The sequence below is a fragment of the Xiphophorus hellerii genome, chromosome 9 (genome assembly GCF_003331165.1).
Source record: "Xiphophorus hellerii strain 12219 chromosome 9, Xiphophorus_hellerii-4.1, whole genome shotgun sequence".
Classification (NCBI taxonomy): Eukaryota; Metazoa; Chordata; class Actinopteri; order Cyprinodontiformes; family Poeciliidae; genus Xiphophorus; species Xiphophorus hellerii.
This window is the reverse complement of record NC_045680.1, coordinates 4,020,465-4,046,043: the sequence shown is the minus strand read 5'-3', so window position 1 is coordinate 4,046,043 and position 25,579 is coordinate 4,020,465. Positions and strand designations below refer to the sequence as shown.

The following is a 25,579-nucleotide window of genomic DNA, read 5'->3' as shown; positions in this document are numbered from 1 at the left end:
CGAGACCAAGACGCTGATGTAGTTGTTTTGCAAAAAACAAAAAAAATTAATTCAGTATTTCCAAGTGTAAATACAAAGCAGCTCTATTTAAGATAGACCTATCACACCTGACTGTCCTGACTGTCCTGTAGGTGTGATTGTGATGCAATAGGTTTGCAGTGCAGTTAAACCCAGCACCAAAATGCTTTTAATCATCATCAACACACAGCTTTGAGGTAGCTTTAATTATGCCTGCATGCCACTGCAGTTAAAACTGCATGCCACTGCACAAATAATGCTCTTGATACATATGAAAAAGTAAATATAAAAGAACTAACCCATTATTGAATGATAGAATAATATCATTCAATAATAATATAAATTATTATTGAATAATATATTATTATTATTCAATAATAATAATATTTAATTTGTCATATTTTTGAAGAAATTGATATTTATTGTTCTTCTCATGGGTACAACAATGGAAAATCATTAAAAGTAACAAAAAATGGAAGAGATTCCACTGCTTCATGAGTCCGAATAGCTGAATGAGAGGGTGAATATAACATTTCCTCTAAATTTACCCCTAAAATATAGAGGTTGCCTGCAGACATGCTCATATGGACCCAGTTGCTCTAAGTAGAAATAGGGAACCCAGACTCTGCCTGGTGGAGCCATTTATCTGCAGTCTGGTCTTCTGTTCTGCATGGCTGGGAAGTCTGGAATTTAAATGGGACCCCCTAACTAGTATTTCCTTCTCACAGCAGCTTGTAGACACACACAAACAACAGCATCACAACAGGTAGGAAACACAAAAACCACCTCTTCCTTGTATAAGATGTGTTGCAAACTTGAAAACATATTTGATATATATATTTTTTGCTTTAATTTTTGGAATTTCTGCAGAACTGGAGGGAAATTTGGTTTTAAATGTAATATTTAAACAGGGGACTTAACATGTAATGATTACATGTGGCAATGAAAAAAAAAAGTCTGTCTAAGCTTTTAACATATTTCTTGTATAATGTCCATTGAGATTATGGGCTGAAACAGAAATCTTGGCTTTTGCTGCTTAATTTTACAATTCATGCGCATTCACATTTGCAGCTGGACAAGCCATATGTTTTGTCTATCTTGAGTGTAGTGAAATGTTTCTGCTTTTGACTTATTTTCATGCTTCTCTCTCTCTCCCATGTTAACACACATATAAAAACACTCAAACTTGTCCTCAAGCATCTCTTTGTTGTGACTCGATCAGATACGCACAGAAAAATTACGATTAATGACTAAAAGCCTGTTAATTAGCTGTCAGTCAAACAGCAAGCTAATACAGAACAGATTTGGCCTGTTGCTCACAAATAAGCCAGACAATTCTCAGAATGATAATAACAGTGTTGTTATTGGCAAGGAGGTGCTGGAGGTCTGGTCTCGACGACAGATCCCCCCCCCCCAAAAAAACCTGTTTCTTTAAGTTGCGTTTTCTTGTTTCAATATGTTACAGGCACAAACCGAGCTGTGGCTGCAGGGACTACTGCCTGCCACTCCCTATGTCCTGTCTGTCCAGACGGTGGCCTACTGGGGACAAAAGAGGCTGAAGAGTCACAGAGCTCAACTTTTTTTCACAACTATCATTCATGAAGGTAAAGAAAAGTAATTAACTTTCCCTCAAACTGGGACTTAGCAGTCAAGAAGATCATTTTTACTCAGATTTCTTGAACGTTTCCACAATATGTCCTATGACCTACACACATCACTGTATCTTCTGGGGTTTTACTGATAGAACAACACAAATTTGTACATTATTGTGAGATATAAGAAAGAAGGTACAAATTTCACAGTTTTTTGAACAAATCAAAACATAAATGGTGTGACTTGCATTTGTAATGGACATCCATTACTCTGATACTTTTAAATAAAAGGCAGTTCAGACAATTGTCTTCAGCAGTTGTATATATACACCTGTGTGTGATTTAATTGTTTTATGTATCGAACTACCTTTTGAAGGCCTGGTGTGTTTATGACAGAACAAATAGCATCTTAAAGGAACACAGACAAGACAGAGAAAATTGTAGCGATATTTAAAGGGTTAGGTTCTAAAAAGATAATTCCAGTTTTGAACACCTCACAAAACAATCGTCTGAAATGAAAGGAATATGGCTCAACTGAAAACTGACTAAGTTACGGCCACTTAAATTAACAGCTCAGACAAGGAGAGCACTACAAAGAGACACAACCAAAAGTACCATGGCTACTGCAGATGTGCACAGCTCAGGTGGGGTAATCTGTTGGCAGGACAGCTATTGGTCATGCCCTCTATAAATAATTTGCACCTTTCCTTTACTGAATGGTGCCAATAAATTAAGTATTAGCATTCCTTCAGCTTAACACAACAATCTGTCTGGTCAGATGATGGAACATTTTCTAAAAGGTTTTATATTTTTCTTTATTTTAAAAAATAATAACAATAGCTTTTAAGTTGTAGTGGTATTTTTTTTTTTTACAAATTTACAAATTTGTTTATTGATCCAAAGGCTGGGTAACACTTGGAACTCTAAATAGGTTTATATTAGCTGGACTGGGGGTAAAATGGCTCTTTCAATGGTTTCAATGTTGGTTTAGATCAAACCATGCGCTTGTATTGAGAATACTTTTGTAAAACACAATAAATACATTTCCTCCTCAAATGTAAAAGTGTGAATGGTAACTAATGAAAAGGTTTTGTGTATGTTTTTTTTCACATACCTTCACCTATAAGCATCCCCATCATAACCAGACATGTAACCCAAATTACAATTATCACATACTTTATTTGAACATATGTTTAACCTGTCATGACATCAGCATACTTATGATTTAAGGCAGTCCCCTGAACTCACTAGTTTGCCAAGGTATGCATTATTGAATTAATGATTTTCCTGTTAGTTCAGAGCTGCTGCGTTTTGCTGACTGTCAGCATGTTCTTTGTTCAGGCAGCTGCAGTGTTGAACTGCACAGAAACATGGAGTGCAGGGAAAATTAGCCAAACTTTACGATGGTCCAAGCAACAGCAACAGTTTATTGTTGACCTGTTGGTCAGCCCAGCTGAGAGTTAAAGCCAGCTGCAACTTAATTATCAAATCACATACCAACATTTTTACATGGAACCTACTGCTATTTATAACCCAGTTGTGTTTACAACAGATACACTGAATGTAAGTGCCTAATACTCAGTGCTAATGAGGGTCACTTAAAGCCAATTAGTATTGCTAGATTAACAGAAGGTGTAATGAAACTGCTTTCCTTTTACAGTTTTGTTCTGTTTCTATAATAAATCTCTTATAAATTCCATGTGCTGTTTAGCAGGTTTCATACTTTGAAAGCCAACATTTTATTTCTTTATGGTATTCTGTATTTTTTTTCATTCGTACTTTCTCCAATTGTTTTTGAAGAAAGTAATAAATAGTTTTTTTCCTCTCATTATTCTGACATTTTGCTAATAAAAATAATTTAGTCACCATAACTGACCTCCAAAGAGAAAAACTTTGGTCTGATTTAATTTGAAAAGACAAAATTAAGGTTATGCGTCTGTTATAAAGTATATGTAAACATCTGCATTAAGTTAAGTGGGTTTATGTTCAGTTCAGCAAACTGAAACTGTAAAAACTATTTCCACTATTTCCAAGGTGAAGATTTCTCCAACGAGCTCCCCTCATCCTCGTCATCCTCATCCCTGCCCTCCTCTCCCTCTCAAGCGTCCTCCTCACCTTCCGCTCATAAACCTCCTGAGTATTCCCATCTGGCTCACGTGGGTATGCTTCCAAACCCCTCTGAAAATTTGCGGCTGGAGGTCGCTGCCCCTCATTTTCACCACAATCAGCTGCAGGTGAAGGTGTTCTGGAAGTGGTCTCATCATGGTGAGTCGGTGTGAAACGGTGAACTGGCAGAATTTACCTTGGTTTGAACTGAGAATCCATATCTTTATATACTTTTTTCTATACTGCAGCAAGGCAGAGACACAGAGGTCCTTACATTCTCAGGTGGCATCCACATACCTGCACTACAAATGTCACAAGCGCAGACAGAACAACAACAGTGGAGGTATACATTGTTTCTGCATAAAGTGGTGTATAGATTTTTGTTATTTTTGCTTTACAAATCCTGCCTCTATCATATGCTTTGACTTCTTGTTGCTGGGTAAAGCAATGGGGTTTTAAAGTAGCAAAACAAAAGGCTTTTCACTGTAATAAAACAGAAAAATGTGTGCAGAATTATTGAAGTTGCTGGCATTACATTGAGGTTTGTTATACCAACAAACCCCAATAAATTTTATTACAATTCCAGATTATAGACCAACACTAAGTAGCACATAATGATGAAGTAGAAGGAAAATAATAGAAGGCTTTTGATAACCATCACCGTTTATGTGTGCCACAGATTCTCAATTGAATTTAGATCTGGACTTTAGACATTTTAACACATATAATTGAATTATAGCTCTAACTGTATGCATAGCACCCTGCTGCATGCCACCACTGCCGCTGTGGGAATTATGTGTTTAGAGGAATGCGTTATGTTAGTTTTCCACCACACAGTATTTTGCATGTTTGCCAAAAAATCTAGTTTTGGTCCAATCAGACCCGACCACCTTCTTTCATATTTTTGCCATGACCCCTGCATGGCTTGTGGCAAACTACACATGGGTTTTCTATGGCTTTCTTTCAACAATGACTTTCTTCTTTACACTCTTTCAAAAGAATAAAGTTTGTGATGAATAGCTGTCCTGTAGCTTCTCCAGAGTTATAATATGCCAAGTTATGCTGTACTTTCAGAAAATGAATTGAAAAGTTTTCTGCGAGATATTCAAAGCTATTATTACTTGGTCTTCGTGAAGATTTTTATTCACTTATGTTCTCTAACATTTCATTCTACCTTACAATGTTGTGCTACTTTATGTTGCTTTACTATGTAGAATTCCAATAAAATACAATGGGGTTTTGTGTTGAACCATGAAAAACTGTGGAACAGTTCAGTATGTATGTCTTTGCAAGGCAGTCTAAGCGTTAAACTTCACAAGTCTTATAAGCTGTTATAAAGTATGTTGGTTGTTCTTTTTTGCTCAAAACTAGACTCCCTCCATTGAGCCAACGTTGAGCCAGAGGCGTAACATTTCATCCAAGACATGTCATATAAAACTGCTGTGTGCAATTTGCTGAGTTTACAGAACAAAATTCCAGGATTTCTTAAACAGTTACAACATTTGTTGCCATGTGAAGTTGCCAGAGGGTGTCAAAAGTGTTTATTTTATATTGGAGTGAACATGTGCTTTGCAATAGACAGGTGCTGAGACAATAAGTAGCGAAGATAGGCAGGATTTCAAGTACCTTTGGGAAATGAGTTTTAATAAAAGTTGTTGATACTTATTTAACAATGATGATTTTTTTAATGACGTTCTTCTCCATTTTTTTTTGCAGGGTACTCATCACACTATCAAAGGTCTGCAATTTTCATGCAAGTACAGGGTCTCAGTGGCAATGGTGGATGATCCAGGGGTAGAGGCTGTTGCTTGGGTAACAACCCCAATTTGCTCGTCCATCAGGGTCAGAGGAGACAAAGCTTTGCCTTGCAACAGAGAGGGTAAGAAACGCTGAGCACAGATGTACCACTGATCTTTTATTTTATGGTTGAACTACGTAATCAAGAGTTAAACGTGGAGACGATATTAAAAATCAGTATATATTAAATCTTTGTGATAATTCTTCTATTGGTGAGAACTAATTAAACCAGTGTCATGAAGATAAACTGAAGAAATGTTACCTTCTTTTTTGTATCAGAGCGCCCTCTGGCAGGGAGAAAGGTGGTACTGCGTCCAGAACGGCTGACTGCAGACTTTCAACAAGTCAATGGAAGCTTGCTCACAACGTTTCAGTGGAGGATGTCACATCATGCAATGGACTCAGCAGCTGTTGAGGGCTTCCAGTTTACATGGAGTCTACAATCTGAGCTCAGTCCCACAACAGGAAGACATGAAGATGCCCTTATCTCCCAGACACAAACAATTGCACCGGTAAGGCAAGGAAAGACGAGCTTATTTATATAAAAACATTCATAATCTAAAGTATTTTACAAGACATCAAAGGAAAAACATAAGAAAGATAGCAAATTATAAGCACAAAAGCATTACATAAAAAGATAAAGTGTGAAGAAACAAATGTTTCAAACAGTTCATTTGTCAAAAGCTGAAGTGAACAAATAATGTTTTCAGCCCTGATTTAATGTAACCAACCAGTTGTTCTATTCAGAAGAAATAAGAAATAAATACAAGTTGGGAAATGTACATTAACATGAGGTTAAGTAAGGTTGATGATATCTCTATATCCAAGATTTACCTTTAGCATGTTATGCTGTTTTTTATGCATTAAACTTCAGTATCTATTGAGTATTTTTTGTTTTACTCCACACAGTCTGAACGCTTCATCACTATTGATGGCCTCCAGGCTGACAGCATGTACCGGGTGCAGCTCCAGGTGCTAACTGCAGGTGGCAGGACTGGAGCTGCTGTCTCAAAGACCATACACACTCCAACAATTAACACCACACTTTGATAGGTAGTAGCATTTCTTCTTTGAGCAACAGGTAGATTCATGTGTATTTTTTATTATTATGCACATTGTGGGTGACATTGGGTCTACTGCAGATGCAATTTTTGTCTGTTTTCTCCAATTTTATTTTGATAGTGTTGTTTTCGGTAGTGAAAGTGCTTTAGAAATTGATAATACCTAATGTTTCATGTGTTGATTCTGGGTGTGTCAAGAATGTGTTGCTTTTTAACATGTAATCTAATTTCTTTAGGTGACATCCACAAATCGGCTACTGTCTGCTACACCATGGTCACGTTTTCCAACATCCACTCTTCTACCTTCTTACTCATACCACCGGATCTTGACTGCAGAAAGCATGTCCAAAACATGTTTTATAAGTAATAAATAATTCACATAAAATGTATTTCCTGCCTTCAACTGTCTTTCACTTTAAACTAATGCCAAACATAATAAAGATTAAGAGTTTGAACTTAATCTAAACACAGAAATTACCTTAATCTTTTGGTGGGTTTTTCAGTTTTTTGGGAAGAAAAATAAACTCACTGTACCTGTATGTGGAGCCAATTTTTTACAGGACCTACCGGTTCTCTTTTCCAGCATAAAATTTATGTATTATTATTTTTTTATTATTAATACAGCTTTTTAAAATGTTTCCTTGCAATGTAACATATATCTGCTTTTGTCTGGTGTTTATATTAGACTGATAACTATGACAACCTTACATCATTCAAGTCACAAGAACTTGTAAATAAACTTTGTTTCCTTATAGTTTTTTTATCCTGTTAGTAGAGAAAAATATAGCACTGACTTTATGTAAAAATAGCAATGTATAGCAACAGCATCATCTTTTGTTTGGAAATATCTCAATGCAAGCTCAAATATTTTATCTTATTTTATTTTTTTAAACTTTTTTATTCCTTTTATACATTTTGCCGCAAAAGTTATATTTTTTGAAAAGTCAGGGAACAGCCAACGTCATTCAACCTGTAATTACCATGTTAATATTTTTCCCTTGTTAACGTTCAAATATTCAGAATTTGCTTGTTATTCCTTTACTTTTTGACCGAGTCTTATTTATTGTTTTCTTGTCTAGTTTGTTTTGTAATTAAAATTCATCAACACTCAATATCTGTTGTGGTGACTACTAGTTGATATATTTTGTATAGATAAGACAAAATATAGACCACTATAGGTCACAATATGAAAACAACAAAATTCTCACCCAAACAAAAGGAAACTGAAGCTGAGAAACGAAATCATTTAGAAAGTGTAGATATTATTTCATTTGAGTAACCAGTTTATATGAACATCTCAGTTTTATTTCAGATAACATAATTATCTAAATGTGATAAAATGAATATGTTTACATGACTTCCCACAGTCTTTAACTCTGCACTGCAAAGCTATATGTTTTCAGTCAGTGATGTAGTACAATGTGAGTAGTTTTCGCTGACATTGCTGAGTAATATTCATGAGTCCAGCAATGGTAGAGTTTTATTTCCAATATGATGTATATAGTATATAAAAGTATTTATATTTAAAGGTTTGCTTTAAATTTGATACATTTTAAAATGGTATATTTTTTTGTTATTACTTTACAGGACCTACAAGACATTAAGTATTTTTTGACATTTTAATATATTTATATATTTTTTTTAAAAAAACAATGTAAGTATTAGGTTTTTTAATGGTAAAATTAAAATATGACAACATTTTTATTATTATTTTATATTTATTATTATAGAGTTACTCTATATTATTATAGAGTTATTGAAATTGAATAATTAAAGCTAAAACATGTGTTTATATAATACCTCACATTCAAACAACAATCAGTGTTTTCTGTTTTGCTCAAAACCACTGGGTGGTCAGTATAAGATAATCCTCTTCGTTAGAGCCCAACGTCTGAACAGCGCCCTCTGGAGTCAAAGTACTCCTGGAATATTTTGGCATTACTTTTTCTGCAGTATGAGATTCTTATAGAAGAATTAGTTTTGATGACATTCATATAATAGTATAATTATAAAATGTTAAAGTGTATATATATATATATATATATATATATATATATATATATATATATATATATATATATATATATATATATATATGTAGAGAGAGAGAGTACTGAGGTAAATTATGAAATTGTCATTAAAGGAGCTTAAAACTGCTGCCAAAACTTGAGAAATTTTGTAACATACAGAGAAGATGCTGAGTTAAAAACATTTACATAGATAAAGAAAGAAAGAAAGATTTTTGATTTTAACAACACATTTATTTTTGAATAAAAATACATTTTAACACAGTTTACTTCAACATTCACGCAAACATGGAATTGGAAACTGGCTTTCTATCAACCACTGAGCACACGACATTATTAAAGCACCACAAAGATAAAAATTCAGTTAAGTTATTCATCATTAAAAAAAGAAATAAGTGTGCCAAAAAATGAATCCTTTCTGTTAGAATCACCCAGTCACAACTCACAGTTAAAGACAGGTTTCCTTTTTTCATTAAGCTGTTATTTACATAATTGAAACAAAGTTTGAATCTACATTTTACTGCGAATATATACAGCTCCACAGCTCCACCAGATTTCCTAAAAGCTTGTTGCTATTTAGGTTAGGAGGGGGGCGTTTTTCGACACAACACCGGACGTCGGTAAAGTTGAGGAGACGAGGCCGACGTCATGACGCAATGAAGGGGCGACGAAAGCTCGGATTGTTTCTTCAAATCGTGGCCAGACGGAACCCAGGTTGATATTTTTACAGGCAAGGTGGTGTTTAACGATGTCTATTTTGAATTTATGCTTTGGTTTTGACTTGTGCAAACGTTTACTTCCCCGAATCTGGAGACGTAGCTCCTTCACGTTCATACGCATTCGCACTTCCCTCTGAAAATGGAGGAAATTGCCGCTTTGTGTTTTGTCTGCAGCTAGCCGAGTCAGCTAGCTTCAGGGAAATGGGAAAACTTATGCAAAACTTTGTGAAACGTTACACTTCAGTTCAATAATTAACTTGTTGATAGTCGATACAGTTTAATAAACGTGAATTTGCTCCGTTCGTCTGGTGCAACATGTTGGATAATCTTAATTAAGGCGGTAGTGTTAATTATCCTCTTTATACGAGTTGTTTTTTCTGCCGTCATTCATAGAGATGCTAAAGACTAGTGGGCTCAAGAATCAAACATACTAAATACTGAAATTTCGCTGCTATTTTGCTCATATTTTTTTTCGAATTGTAGCTGTCATTTCAAACGTTTTTCTTATGTCATAGTTTTGCTTTTGTACACTAAAACGTGAAGTTTAGCATTGAAATAACCATTGCACCAAGAGACAGTAAATCAGAATGTTATTGAATGTGCATTTATTGAAATGGCATAAAGTGATGTATTTTTTTAAATTCGGTTATTATGACATCGAATAAATTATTTTACACTTGACCAATGAAAATAAAATTCAAAATTCTTTATTTATTAAAAGAAAAAATTTTTGCCGTTGCTACTTTAATCCAACTATCCTAAGTGTCGTGGATAGTGATGCTCTGGGCAGGAAGGATTTGCAGTAGCAGGCAGTCTTGCAACAAATCTGAAGAACCTTCTGACTGAAGACTGTTGACAGTCAAATGACTGTCATGATATGTTCGCAGCTCAAATTTCAGGCAGCAGAGATGATATTTCACAAAAACATGTCCTAAATTACATCATCAGCTGTTGGCAAGCATTGCTTATCCACCTAATTTGCTTTTGATGCACATTTTGCTGTTCTTCCTTAAATCTCTGTCCAGTTCTATGGTGAGGAAGATGGGCAGAGAGACATCAGATTCGTGGATATGATCATTTCCCATTGTTACTGATGGTAGAGATGGTTTGAACGTTGCTCCTTCTCGCCACACTTCGGTTTTGCTCTTTAGCCTTGAAGCCTTTTTTTCAACTCCTCTGGGATTTTGGGGTCATAATTCAGGTGTTATTTGAGCTTCTGAGATGCTAACTGATCAACTCAATGTTGCCATGATTAACAGCTGCCTGAAAGTAAAAAAGTAAGATCAAAATCCTTTCTTTCTGCCCATCCAAAACCAGAATGAATAATCACCAAAAAAATCAACTCCTCAACCAAAAAGTTATTTTCAGAAACCTACAAAAGAACAAATCAGAACTAACATAACATAGCTGCTCCAACATGCTGCCATATGAGTGGCGCAATTCCAGAGAAAAAAAAACAAAACATTTTTTAAACACAGAATGTCAACGTTGTGTTCTTTCTAGGAAATACACTATATAGAAAAAGAAAAAGGGGTTTTTCTAGCATTCACAATAAAGAATGTGTTGCTATGAGGCTTTGCAACAAAAGTCACAGTTAGTAATTCACAGAGGAGTGAAACTATCTAAGGTAGAGATCAATAGTATGTTATATACTTTTACCTAATAGGTAAAATGTTCTATACAAATAGAAGTAATATCTTGTATATTTTGACGTCACTAAAATATTGGGAATAAATTAGTGTTTATAAAAATCTGTGATCTGATCTGAGCACAATGGTGTTATTTTGTTCAAGTGTTGTTTATGTGTGTGTATCTGTCATGAAAACGGAGTTTAACTGCTAACTGGATCATTTTTTTTGTCTAATTATTTTCTTATTTCATTTCACTCCTTTTAGGAGACAGTGCTGCTGTGACCCTGGAGAGCCATCTCATCTTGATTCCTGTTGTCAAAATAATTTTGCCACTAATGTATGGAGGAAAGTGAGATGTAAAAGGTGGAGCAATCCACTTTATTTGTAAGCCAGCAAGCTGAAAGGGAGGAGACAGTAGCAGTGCATAGAGAGAGCATTGGGGATGGGGTTAAAGAGCCAAAGGCGGACGTCATGGTTCACAGCAGCTCTAATTCCCCAATGACAACACCATCTGCCTCGCCTCACCTGACTGTTTGTTCTAAAGCACCTCTTTCGGTGTCGTGTCCCAGAGGTGCTACAGAACAGGACCTAAGCCAAACCTCCACAGACCCAACTTCCCTTTCAGAACTACCACAGCCCCTTGCTGAGACTCCTGCTGAGGCTCATCACCATGTTGCTACCGCAACAAGAGCATTGAGCACCAAGTCAAGCTCGGCATCCAGCAGCCCCAACACACCCGCACCAACCTCTGCTCAGGACCAACTCAATGGCCGTAGATCAGGCCGGAAAAGGACTCCTAAGGCCTGTGATTGTTGTGGCCCCAACAGTAGGGGACACCATGTTGAAACTCCAGGCAGAGGCAGGGGAAATGGAAAGGGGAGAGGTAGAGGTAAAGGCAGGGGAGCAAACAGAGACTTTGGTGACACCCCTGCAAGAAAGCCACTGCAGTTGACAGGAGTCAGGAACATTAATTTAAGTGGAGAAAATATACAGGAAACAGAAGATGAAGACGATAGACTGGGGAATTTGCAGAGCTCTGATACAAAGTCACAAAGCCCTGCCACCAAGGCGGCTCCACCAATTACACAAGATGGACCAAAAAATAACTGTGCTGCTCAAACAAATGGAGCTGCACTGAAAATGGAAGACATCTTGATGGCACCGTCAGGGTTTGCTGTTGCAATACATGAGGAAAGTGTTGATAAAAAGGATGTGGATCCAACGGTTTTAGGACCAGTACATGAGGAAGCGGTAGTGGCCAGAGGTCGAGGTAGGGGAGCAGGAATGGGAAGAGGTCGAGGTAGGGGAGCAGTGATGGTGAGAGGTCGGGGCAGAGGAAGAGGCGTTGACAAAGGTCAAGACAGTGAACAAGAGAAAATGGAAGGTATTCAAATAAGCAGCAAAGATAAAGATTATGTCACAAGTCCGAGAACAGGTGCCTTAGCTGAGTCAGTGCTAGTGGAAGAACCAGAGAAGATACATGATGTACAGACAGACCACGAACACCAAAAAAACTCTACTTCAGGTAAATTCCCTATTGAAAATGGAGAATTGGTACACTTGTCTGACTCGGAGGACGAGATGGAGGAGGACACCATTATTGTGACAGAACTTGGCGATGGGGTGCTGACCATCCCACGGAAATCTGCTACAAGGTCAGAGATTTCTGGAGACCTGGACTCTGAGATGCAGGTGGACCAAACGCATGATGGGATAGAGCAGGTTTCTTTACCAGTACCTTTGCCTAATGGAAACGTTGCCTCACAAAGAAACCATGATCTAACATCCTCACCAGTGGAGGTTAAAATGTCTAGCTCCACTGGGTTTGCCTCTTTAAACCCGATAAGTGTTAGCCTAGAGCACTGCTGGGCATTAAGAGACCACAGACTGTACTGTCATCCTTGTTCTTGGGTGACAGACGAAATGGATGACATGTTGCCAAATGACCAGGCAGAAGATAAAATGATGGACACAGATATTCAGAATCAAGAGAGGCTGGAGCAGCTTAAAGACGCTATTCACGGTAAAACACACTTTGTAGTACTCAGTTGGTTATATATGCTTAATTTTCTTTAAATAAGTTGTCAAAATTGGAAGGAACTTCCACCTTGAACTGCAGGTTCAACAATCAGTACCTTCAGTTTTTGTAAAATCAACAGCTCCTTGCATTTTTTGAGGTAGTCCGTATTGAATTTCCGCAAAAATGGTCAAAAATACTGGGTTTAAATCATTAACTCCCATCTGCAGTATTGCAGGTGGCGGTATTTTTTCCACTACATTACTGATGTTTACTTACTTGTTGTTTATTTAATCTGCTTTTTTCATCATCTTTTTTCTTCTATAAATAGATTTTGAAAGGGGTTAAATAAGGAAGAAAATTACGCTAAATTCCTTGCTAATATTTCTAAAGTAGCGCCACGAAATCCTGGATCCTGGAGGGACTGTCTGATATCGGAAATAGTTTTGATTCCAACAAAAACTGAAGACTGTCCAGATTGTTGTGCCAAAGCATATTTCTACCAACTGTTTAATCTTTACTAACAACCAAAAAAGTCCATTAAATAATGTGCGGTTGATTGATGCAGTTTTAAAGTGAAAGTAGTTCAAAGTCTATTTTTCAGGATTTGACCAAAATTTGTAGAAAAGACTAATATTACACTATGTTCTTCAGCCAATGGTTTGGCCCATCTCTAGCAATAACACATTAGAAGGGAAATTCAAACAAGACAATGTTTATGAACTAAATATAGTGATGTTAGTGGAATCAGTCTCTCTCTCTTAGAGGACATCATGGCCTCTATATACACACTAATTTTCCATTTTAAACCAAAGTAAAATCTATTTTGGAGAAAGTACTATTGTTACGATTTTACCCAACTACTTGATATGCACAATTTGAAGGTGACACTAATTCTAAAATTCAGGTTCACTCTTTTAAAACACGCTATGTTTTTCATCTGGCAGCATCTAGAGAAATAAAAAAAAACCCAGGATGGTAAAGCTACACCAGCTCTCATAACACATGCATTTTGCAATCTTATCTAGATTACCTGGAGATTATCATGGAATATTTGTGTAACCTGGAAATGCAAAATGTCTGTCCATGCAAAATGTAGACCGTTTTGCTGCAGATTAGCAACTCCGGAAGTAAAAATCGAAACACTTTCATATCAATGAATCCTCACAGACTGCTCCACCAGAAGCAGGCACTCATATCCTTTTACAGAAGTGCTGTAACAGATCTTTCTCATAACGCATTTTTACAATATGTCTGCAAAGACGAGCCCTTTTTGAAGCTTAAGAGTTCCTGTCCCTTAGTAGTATGTTCTGCTTCTTTAGCCTGAGTGCCAAGTTGGGCCATTTTAATACATTTAATACATAAAGTGTGTCCACAGTCCTGGGCTAAAATCCAATCTTTGCTCTTCATGTGGCCTTATCTAGCTCCATCATGTAATGCAAAGTATTCTGTTACATGACATTCCTAAAATATTTATGACCTGACTTGTGTAGCTCTTATAAATACAGGCTTGATATAAACAGCAGCTTATATGTAGTTAAGAAATCTGTTTCCATATTCCCTTAATTTCTGATACACAGCTGTTTGTTTTACATAGCTAGAGTGAAGACATTTTGTAACCTAACCTGTTAAATTTTTATTGCTGCTTTATAGTGGAAACATGCAGCTATTGTAAGAGAAATACAACGGACTTGTGCTGAATTTCCAGCAACAAAGTTGTTGCATATAAAAATCCTAATTAGACTCATTATTTAGACACCTACTTTAAATCTCATTTGTATTGTTCTGTTATTAGTAATTATTGGTTTGCTTTCACCTGAATTTTATGTAGTTTTCATCTTTAATTTTTCTTCCTTTCCTTTTTTATGTCTAGAAATATGTATTGTCTCATGTCTGAATGGTGCTACCAGAATAAACTTGCCTCATCTTGCTTGTTTTTTTTTTTTAAATCTCAGCATTGTTTTGTTTACTTGTACTGTTGACAGATATGAACAAGCTTCTTTTGACTTCTGTTTTTCTAGAGTTTCTGGAGAGCTTCTACATAAAATATGGCAGCTTCATTCCTCTTGCTGAATCTGATGTCCTAGAACACCTGAAAAAGACAAGCAACTCTGACCTCAGCAGCAGGTTAGTAAAAACCACTTATAGGCATATACACTAGAGGCTAATTTAATTGTTATTGAAAAGAAATGTTGAATTTATCACTGATTTTTATTCCTCTTGATCACATTTTTCTGTAGTTAAAAAACTCACGAGTTTATACACTGCCTGGCCAAAAAAAAAAGTCGCCACCAAGAAATGGTCTCACTCTCTAATATTTTGTTGGACCGCCTTTAGCTTTGATTACAGCATTCGCTGTGGCATTGTTTCAATAAGCTTCTGCAGTGTCACAAGATTTATTTCCATCCAGTGTTGCATTAATCTTTCACCAAGATCTTGTATTGATGATGGGAGAGTCTGACCACTGCGCAAAGCCTTCTCCAGCACATCCCAAAGATTCTCAATGGGGTTAAGGTCTGGACTCTGTGGTGGCCAATCCATGTGTGAAAAAGATCTCATGCTCCCTGAACCACTCTTTCACAATGTGAGCCCGATGAATCTTGGCATTGTCATCTTGGAATATGGCCGTTCCACTTGGGAAGACAAAATCCATTGATGGAATAACCTGGTCATTCAGTATATTCAGGTAGTCAGCTGACCTCATTCTTTGGGCACACAATGTTGCTGAACCTAGACCTGACCAACTGCAGCAACCCCAGATCATAGCACTGCCCCCACAGGCTTGTACAGTAGGCACTAGGCATGATGGGTGCATCACTTCACCTGCCTCTCTTCTTACCCTGATGCGCCCATCACTCTGGAACAGGGTAAATCTGGACTCATCAGACCACATGACCCTCTTCCATTCCTCCAGAGTCCAATCTTTATGCTCCCTAGCAAACTGAAGCCTTGTTTTCTGGTTAGCCTTACTGATTAGAGGTTTTCTTACGGCTACACAGCTGTTCAGTCCCAACCCCTTGAGTTCCCTTCGCATTGTGCGTGTGGAAATGCTTTTGCGTTCACAATTAAACATACTCCTGAGTTCTGCTGTTGTTTCTCTTCGATTTGATTTGACCAAACGTTTAAGTAATCGCCGATCATGATCATTCAGGATTTTTTTCCGACCACATTTCTTCCTGGAAGACGATGGTTCCCCACCATCCTTCCAGTTTTTAAATGATGCGTTCGACAGTTCTTAACCCAATTCTAGTAGTTTCTGCAATCTCCTTAGATGTTTTCTCTGCTTGATGCATGCCAATGATTTGACCCTTCTTAAACAGACTAACGTCTTTTCCACGACCACAGGATGTGTCTTTTGCCATGGTTGTTTAAGAAATGAGGAGTTACTCATTGCATCAGCTGGGGTTAAATAACTTGTTGCCAGCTGAAAGATAATCGCCTATGCAGTACTTATCCAATAGGAGGCTTGTACCTATTTGCTTAGTTAAATCCAGGTGGCGACTTTTTTTTTGGCCAGGCAGTGTATGTTTAGGAATATGCGCACCGTCTTAAATTTGTTTAAAAGTAAGTTGGCCTTTGATAAGTTAGTAACAGGTCTTAAAGTTTATGTTGGCAGCTCTATTTAGTCTCGTATATTGTATGTATTTTTTTGTTTCTCGCTGGTCCTTTCTGTCAGGTAAAAGTTTGAGTCACACTCAGACATCTTCATTGCGCTATGTTGACTCAAGGCAGATCAGGCTATGGGTAACTTGCTGCTAATATGCTCTTTCCAGCTCGCTGTGTAGCCAGCTAGATATATTTTTTGTATCTGTATCTTAAGGGCAAATTTAACACCAGTTGGCTCGGTGTAGTTTGTACATTTCTGTTGGGATACAAGTCTTAAATTCTGCTCATAATGGTCTTAAAAATATGTCCTAAATTTGAGTTGGTGAAACCTGCAGAAACTCTTGAACTGTTGAGGCCTCAGAGTTCCAAAATAAATGTGATATAATCCATAAGAAAAATCAGCTGGAAATCTTCCATTCAAAATCCAACGGGGCTGCCACACATGTAAGGTTGTTTTTTTTTCCAAATAGAGAACATGTTGGTCTTCTGAATTATTGTACTTTTGTCAGAAAAAATAATGCTAGGGGAAAAATATCCAAACCTACACTTTTTTACATCCCTGTATGGAAAATCCCTAAACCTACTCACTGCTTTGGCCATCCTTAGCCACATAACTGCAATCTGTCATTTGCCATGATTGGCTTGAGTCTTTTGTTGGCCTGACACTTCAAAGTCTTCCATTTTCATTTTCAAGGCAGGCAGTCACTTTTTCACACAGCACCATGTAGGTCTGGATTCTTTCCCCCGTTATAATTACCACCTTCTTTTAAACACTGTGTATTGTGTTTACTTGTGTAATCTTTGGCTAATATGAACAGAAACACTTCTTTTCACTACACTATAAAAGTTACATATAAAACTACAACACAATAAATTTTGTGTTTTGGAGAAAAAAAACATTGTGTTCTTTCAAAAAAAAGGTTATGTTTATTTGTGCTGCAAAACAGTTGATGTCCTGCAGTGTAATTGCTGTTCATGGAGTTTTTGTATTATTTGTTTTATTTATATTGTGTGGTTTGGCCTTTATCATGACTGTAAAACACTTAAATAAATATGTGCAGAGGACTGTGAGTGCTGTTATTTTTGCCTCTGTATGTAGACAAATCATTTTCGTTGTAAAATAATTTTTTTCTGTTTAATTTCCAAGGTTGTACCGTGTTTCATGTATATCAGAAATGTAATGCTTTAAATGCCAGTCACAAAAAAAAAAGCAAAATAAAAAACTCTTTGTGTGTCTGCTTCTCATCTGTTTCAGTGAAGTGGACATTAAAGCAGAGATGAGTCGATACAGGGCTGGCCTGGCATCTGCTCCCGTTGCAGGCTTCATGGTCACGTATAATAAACACAATCTGAGGCTGGAGGACCTTGGCACCCTGGAGGATCAGAACTGGCTTAATGATCAGGTAAAGAAAGATTGTGGATACTTGTGTCTTATATGTCAGCTTTTTATTTTTCAAGCAAACCAATTGTTTGTTCTGTATTCTCCTCAATATTTTACGTGATTATTTATAAATCTTCTGGATTTAAACATGCTTGATCAAGTATTTTAAAAATATCTTTCTCCTGTTTTTTTATTTCTCAAATTCAGATTATTAACATGTATGGAGAACTCATTATGGATGTAGCAGAGCAGAAGGTAAGTGTGTATAGGCCTGCCAGCACATTTCCAAATAAAATATGTGCAGTTACTATCAAAAATGTACACAGTCTTTTTCGGGGATTTAAATGGCGTATTAAAACGTAACATTTTAAGATGTAACATCTAGTTTGTCTAGATGAAAAAAAATTTTGGGGGGGAGGGTGCAGGTGGAGTTGTGGGCACATCAGAACATTTAAAAAATTCTAAATTTTGAATCCACTTCTTACTGGACTTGTATCATCACTAGGATCATTAGAAGTCCAGAAATTACTTCAAACTTGAACTGAGCTAAAAATTTTCAAATGTTTAATACCTATTTCTCTTTCCCTTTTGACCTTTTAGGTTCACTTTTTCAACAGCTTTTTCTACAAGCAGCTGGTTGCCAAAGGTTATGAAGGTGTGAAGAGATGGACCAAAAAAGTAAGGAAGAAATTACATTCCCAATGGTTGTAGCTTGATGTGTGTCTCATAGTAAGAGTTTCATCTTTTGATGCTCCAGGAAATAAGGATTTGATTGATGTTGACTTTTTTTTCATTCTGGTTGCACAAGGTCCATAGTCTAAAGTGTGTAAGGAATTAATATAGCAATAATCTTCCAACCTTCATTTCTAAATAACATATTAACCATAATCTCTGCAAACTTTCTCTAGAGTCAAACTAAAGAACAGCCCCCCCCATGTTTTCTGTTTTCTCTTTTACTTTTACTTTTAGTAATGCATCCCTAATAACCTCAACTGTTATGTTTTGTTTTTCAGGTTGACTTGTTCTCCAAATGGTTGTTGTTGATTCCCATCCATTTAGAAATCCACTGGTCTCTCATCGCAATCACAATGGCAACCAAAACCATCAGCTACTACGACAGCCAAGGCATTGTCTTCAGACACACCACAAATGTGAGTATATTCTGATTGCAGAATATAATCTGAAATTTTTACTCTCTGTGAAGAAAAAAATAACTTTATCTTTGTTTTTAAGTTTCATACATTTTCTTCAATGAGACATTGAAAGTTTATTCAAAATTATCCTTAAAAAATGAATGTAGTGTGCAACCTGTTGACAAAAAATGACTTGATTAAAAAAAAACAATTCCTCAAACTATTATATTATGCCCATACTTCATGAAAACAGTTAGGAAAAAACTTTTTTAGCAATTTTGTCCAAAGTACCAAGTTTTCCCTGCTGTGCCGTTTAAATGCATTTTCCAGACCCAATTTCTATCCTGGTAGTTAGATTTGACCCTAGTTCCTGCAGAGGAAACAACAAGGGTAGCAAAAACCCTTCACCTTTTTCTTGAAAAAAGGTTCCTGCAGTGGATAATTTGGTAAAGCACTGCATATTAGCTGCTCTTCACATGGTGCCTTGGTGTTTCTGTAAAGATATGAATTCACTCGCTTACCTTAACTTGTAATATTGAAAGTCTGTCTCTGAATTGTGGAAGAATCTTGTTGTCCTACTATAACTGTGTGTTTATATTGTCCTCAGAACATTATGAAGTATCTTCAGTCTGAAGCCAGAGAAAAAAAGCAGGCAGCTTTCCAGAAGGGCTGGAAGATCGCCATCATCAAGGTAACCTTGACCTCTGATTAAATTTATTGTTCCATCTGTTCAAGCTGCTAAAATATTTACATTGCACATGATAATTGTAATCAGATTTCTTGTATTTATTCAAAACTTAGTGTCTGCTTAGCACAGCAAAGATAGAACAGCTGCATACATGTAAATAGTTACTTATAGAGGCATACAAAGGCTAGTTCAGAAAAAATTAAGTCTTTGCCTTGCTGACTTGTCCTAACAGGGCATCCCACAGCAAAAAAATGACAGCGACTGTGGCGTTTTTGTCCTTGAGGTAAGATGTTATTCTTGTTTCTGTTTTGCCACCTTTACTTTGTTCAGTAGACAAATTATCTGAGTTCCCTCTTTAATATTTACGGGTCATTTTCCCCTGCACTATTTGTCTTTACTTTCTGCCAGTACTGCCGCCGTCTCTCTGTGAAGCAGCCGCTACTGTTCAGCCAGAACAACATGCCTCAAATCCGAAAGAGAATCTACAAGGAGCTCTGCGACTGTCGTCTCAACGACTGAACGGCTGCCTTCACCCGCTGTGTTCTTGGCTGGTCATATGAGGCTGCCTGTCCTGTTCTTTCACGTGACGTTTTGACTGACTGTCGGGCTACATAAGCTAACACAGCTTGGCCATCTGTATTTTCAGGGAGTCCTTACTGCCATCTGCTTCTGTAATTGACAAGCAGAGCAGTTTTTGCTGACTTCTGGTGACTTTGGGAGGTGAAAAGTCGGTCTGTATTTAAGCTGATTATTTTCTTCCTTCCTTTTTTTTTTTTTTTGCAAACTTGCAAAGAGCTACTGAAGTGGCCCCCTACTGACCCTTGGAAAAAGCCTGAAGTGTCAATATGAGGTGCTGTTTCAGGACTTTACACAGTAAGTTCATTCTGCTTCTTACACTTACCACTCTGAGAGGATTTTATGGCCTAAAAGATCAGAACAAAGTACTCACTTTGACTGAAGTAACTGTTACGCCGACCTGTACCATGTGGATGGACATTTCATCCTAAAACGGAGTGGCCTTGCCTCCCAGAAATCCATTTTAAACGGAATTTAACAGTTCATTTTGTGCTGGACTTTACAGCTCTAGTATGTGTTCAGTTAATATGCATATTTTATAACATATTTTAAAATCTAGCATTAGCGATACAGTGGAACAGCTGTTCGCCTAAAACTTGAAGGGTTTAGAGTCGATGTTGTTATTGTGGACTTTAAATTGCACAGATACAGGCCTGTTAATTGAAGTCTGGAATATAAACTGAATGTTCCAATCATGTTCTCTTTTTTTTCCCCATCTTACAGGATGATAATGGCTTCAAAACTGGGATCACATTTTTGTTTGGTTTTACTGCAATATATTTCCAAATAAAATTCCAGTTTTTTGAGCACATTACTTAGATTTTTTTTCCTTTTACTGTTGGCACGTATTTATACAATGTTTTAAATATTTTCCAGCATTTAAGTTAAGCACATTTTACAAGTTCAAGATTCTTTTAGGCAGGTTTGCAAATCATTTTAAGCTGTACATCTGACCTGGTTACTGAGCTCCGTAAGGGCGCATGGTCACACACAGATATGGAAAGCATTTACCCCACCAATAAAGTTCACCTCAGCGACATTGATTAATTTCTACTAACAAAGCTGGATTTTGCAGTTATGTTTACCAGCAGTTCTGGTCAGAAAGACCCATCCATTTCTCATGGGCATGAGTGGATGGAAGTAAGTTTTGGTTTTTAATTATATTTTTGAACCATTCTTTGTCTTTTGTGGAATGACCAAAACAATGTCCAATGATTCTTATTTTAAAAAGGAGATTTTGGTGTGCAAGTTTGAATTTTTTCACATATTTGTATGAATGAATTTGGGGCAAAATTATACAGAAATACCCATTTAATCACATTTAATCACTTAAATGTGATTAAATGTTTGCACCCATCACCAGGCTTCTGGAATAAATCTGTCTGGATATTTGTACATTTCTTATTACGTTATTTTTATGAAGGAGACCCGGGTTTAAAGCATAGTCCATACATTTTCAAAGGGCTGAGATCTGGACTGTGGCAATGACGTGTCTGCTATATCCTGTATTTTTGGCATCAATTGTTGGGCATTACCTGTTGTTAGTATTTTTACCGCCATTGGTTTAATCTTAGGTTTAAATCCTTAACTTGACTGTTTCAAACGTTAGTAACTTTGTTGTCTGTCAAAATAAAGTGTTGCTGGTCACTGTTCGCAAACTCTTTTTCTTGGTCAACAGCTTCTCAGTCTTGTAAAATAAAACTCAGTAGAGATTGGGTTGAGATGGTTCTGATCCAGGAGCTTCCAGTTAATGTTTGGCTTGATTTTTGGGTTAGTCATGAACATCCTAATCAATTCCCTCTCATCTGTGTGGGACAGTTTGAGTCATATAGTTGAAACCTGGTGTTCCTACAGGTCAATGACTTCCAGTTTCCATGAAGACACCAAAACTAGTTGTGGTAAGAATTAAGATGGCTAACACTAAGCCTCTGAAAAGCTCTGACCTCAGCTATATTAACAATTTGTGGATTATGGCTGGCTTCCAGGCCTGTGCAAAGAAACAAATCCCTTTAAATAAACTCTTCCAATCCATTCAGATGTATCCCAGAAGCTTATTGGCTACGAAAAGCCTGTGGTTAAGGTGCAAAGTACTACGGACATTTCGGCCAAATAGGTTTTGTGTATACTTAAGCCCGTTTGTCTAATTTTGATGTGTAAATTAGAGAAGATCCGTGATAAATGTAAACTTGTCCAGCCAAATCTACTTTTAAAAAGTTATTGAAGTTGCATTTTGAATGATTGTTAAAGCATGAATGAAAAAATGGTTTAAATTTATCTTTCAAAGACCAAAATCAGTTTGAAATTCATGCCGAGAATGAGCGCATTTTAAGCTTCTTTCCAGAACTGTGTGTGTATTTACAAGTTGTATCTTGACTGACCTCCTGCAATGTTTGCTTGCTTTGGCTAAACCCCCCAATGTTGTATTTTTCCCAGTTGTTTTTATAGTTGTCATTAAAAGTCCAATTATGCTGGACCATTTGTTGAATCTTTTCTTGTCTTTCTGAACAGGTGTTGGTCAAGTGGAAATCCTCAGAATAAAAGGCACGAGCAGTGATATAAAATAGGAAAGTGAAAGAATTGACTTTTTTTTCAAGAATTCATGAGATTTGTGGGCTTATTTTCAATTTTCCAATGACGCTACACAAGGAAGTAGTTTTTCACTTTCCTTTTTTTTTTTTTTAGGTTGCCTTAAAATACATTCACAGTTGTTCCTCGGATGTCGTAAAACACATGCAAAGCCATAACAATCTCCATCTGCATCTTGTAGGACCTAATAATCTTAGTGTTTGTAATCATTTGAATATAAAAGAAGTAAAAATATATACATCTTATTGTTTTTGCATTTAGAAAACATATTTTGTGATCCCTAAACAGGAGTAAATGTGTCCTACTATCTTTAGCTGAAATGACATCAGGGAGATTCTTCTTATTGACATCTACCTGTCTCTGACATCAGATAGGATGAGTTGTCCCTTTTCTCAGTTTCTGCTTTGAGTTTGAGGATTTTCTTGCATCCACAGGGTTGAAATGAGATCAACATCTGGGTATCGACTCAGCCTAGGGCTTTCAATTTTGTCATTTTCAGCCATAATTCGGTGGATTTGCTTGCTGCTGTTTGTTGGAAGTTTTCCCCATTCACCCTCACAGAGCTGAACCAGGACATTTTATACAGGCTTGAGGCCAAAACACTGAGTTTTATGTCCTTTAGTCACTTTTTTTTTAACACATTTTACTGTATGACTCGGGCCAACCTTCAACACCCCTTGAAGCTTGAAGAAATGAGTAACATTTGACATCTTCGGCTGTTGCTCTCCACGTTGTTCTTTTCTCATCATAGCATCTATTTTGAGGCATTTCTAAAATCAGAGCAGTACAAATGCAATGCATTTTTGTGTATGTAAATACCTGTGCAGACAGAAATCTTCTTACACTGCTGACAGTAAATTTTTTTGTTAATGAAAAAGTACAACTGCAATACCTAAAAACTAACTGAAGAGGGAGGACTATACCAAGAATTATTTATTTTCCAGGTTTGCTCTGAATGTTGTTATAAAAACATGGCTGTGGTTAAGGAGCTGGATGAAGATGAAGTGATTTACTGTAGGGCACTTCACTGAGGTCTCCTGCTAATGTATTAGTGTTTGGTTTGTGCCCAGAAGGTTTTCATTTTTCATTGTCAAGAGAAATATTACTTCAGTGCTGCATCCTTCTGTGTCCTTGTCAAAATCACCCGGTCTACTGAATGTGTTTTGCTGTTAAGAAGAAATATGTCCTGCAATGTATGACTCTAGTTTAATGTTTCTCCATTAAAATTTTCCTAGGATTCTTTTCAAAAAAGGAACGTCTTTGCTGTTTTATTAAAGTTCAAGTAAAGCTGCTTTGATGCAAACTGAAAATCTGTGTAAAATCCTAGCACAGCGTTTTATTAAACGAAAAGTAGAATTATGTTTACTAATGGGTTAAATGTTTCATCTTTATGGAAAAGCCACTGGAATTTTAATGTGTTTAACTTGTAAGTTTAAACATTTATTTTCATCTCAAGAGTTGGCTTTTTGGCTTTACCTCTAAAAGCAAACGCAAACAAATAAAACAGGACTGAAATTTCATACTGAAAAGTTTTCATGTCAGCTTATTCAGTTAATGGTTTGAAATAATTACATTTTATTTGGTTACAGAGGCAATTCACAACAAACATTCCAAGGCTCTTTAACAGATAAAAAGATCCAATTTGTATGCAGAAATATATAGGCAATTCAGTCCAATTACAAAGAATCAATTTCAATCCCATTCTTTCCAGTTTGACCCCAGTTGCAGCATTGTGCATTCAGGTTTATTTTGCAACTTGAATTAAAAACAATAGTTACCATTAGGATGTTGCTACTGTCTTTCTAATAATAATTTTATAAAGCACAGCTTAAAAAATTCTTGTAGTTTTTATTCATTTGCTCAGATTAAAAATGTTTGTTTTAAAAAAATAAAAAAACTCAGAATTGACTGTGCTTTCAGCATTTGTTATTTTGTTGTTTAGTTGTTTTATGTTTAGTAGTTACAGCTTAGAGGATGTTGTATTGCCTTTACCAATGTGAAAAAGATGACTCTTCATTTATCTCACTGAGTTCTGTTTACGTATGGCTTTTAAATCCAACAGAGGCTTTCTATAGTGGTTGCTTTTGTTAGAATTTATCTAAATAAAAGGCGAACACTGAATCTTCCTGAATAGTGAATATTTCTCTGTCTAGTAATTCGGTGTATGGTGAAGAATAACAGTCAAATATTGTGGCATGTAAGCCCTTTTTGTAAATTTGTAGTTCAGGCAGCATTGTGGATTCTCCGGAGCAAAAGTAAACGTCCATCCCAGGTTTTATTTCACTCTGTTTGCCATTTACTGACAGATTTTAAAGAAGACCATGGAGTAGGAAAGTAGCTTGATGACTAAAATGACTGAGTTAAAGGTAATCTCTCTTGCAGTTTTGGAGATACTATGCTCTGACAAAAATAAAAACCAAACAGTGTGCATATCCAGACAGGCAGATAATCAAGACATGCACCATTACATGAGGTTGTCTCCATTTTCCGCTCACAATAAATCACATTCTGCTGTGCTCAGGAGGTTAAGTGCTCCTGAAGGCTGCTTTAGCTCTGTAATGTGGGGAAACTGTAGCTAATAGGATAAGCTTATAAAAGGCAGGAAAACACCCCTTTTAGTCGGAGTTAGGTAGAGCTGCCT

At 36.6% G+C, this 25,579-nt stretch overlaps 2 protein-coding genes across 4 annotated transcripts in view; both read left to right on the top strand.

Annotated features, from left to right (window-relative positions):
- The window catches only part of anos1b (anosmin 1b), a 47,790-nt gene extending 40,104 nt beyond the window's left edge, over window positions 1-7,686 (top strand). Inside the window, exons 9-15 of the mRNA XM_032573109.1 lie at window positions 1,484-1,622; window positions 3,645-3,875; window positions 3,965-4,059; window positions 5,433-5,595; window positions 5,793-6,025; window positions 6,423-6,566; window positions 6,811-7,686. Coding sequence (XP_032429000.1) covers window positions 1,484-1,622; window positions 3,645-3,875; window positions 3,965-4,059; window positions 5,433-5,595; window positions 5,793-6,025; window positions 6,423-6,563 — 1,002 coding nt within the window. The 3' untranslated portion in view covers window positions 6,564-6,566; window positions 6,811-7,686. The remainder of the gene's footprint in view (window positions 1-1,483; window positions 1,623-3,644; window positions 3,876-3,964; window positions 4,060-5,432; window positions 5,596-5,792; window positions 6,026-6,422; window positions 6,567-6,810) is intronic.
- Window positions 7,687-9,234: 1,548 nt separating this feature from the next.
- On the top strand, window positions 9,235-22,837 carry LOC116726137 (uncharacterized). 3 transcript variants are annotated; one of them, XR_004340551.1, is made up of 11 exons: window positions 9,235-9,336; window positions 11,216-12,974; window positions 14,990-15,095; window positions 17,830-17,977; window positions 18,163-18,210; window positions 18,556-18,633; window positions 18,969-19,106; window positions 19,696-19,779; window positions 20,009-20,059; window positions 20,185-20,649; window positions 21,076-22,837. XR_004340551.1 is itself a non-coding variant. In XM_032572691.1 (10 exons), the coding sequence occupies exons 2-10, from the start codon at window positions 11,423-11,425 to the stop codon at window positions 20,293-20,295; spliced, it is 2,316 nt and encodes a 771-aa protein (XP_032428582.1). In that variant the 5' UTR covers window positions 9,235-9,336; window positions 11,216-11,422; the 3' UTR covers window positions 20,296-22,837. The 3 variants fall into 3 exon arrangements, 2 of the variants coding, with proteins under 2 accessions (XP_032428582.1, XP_032428583.1); XM_032572691.1 differs by having other exon boundaries at window positions 20,185-22,837; XM_032572692.1 differs by having other exon boundaries at window positions 9,259-9,315; window positions 20,185-22,837.
- Window positions 22,838-25,579: the final 2,742 nt, after the last annotated feature.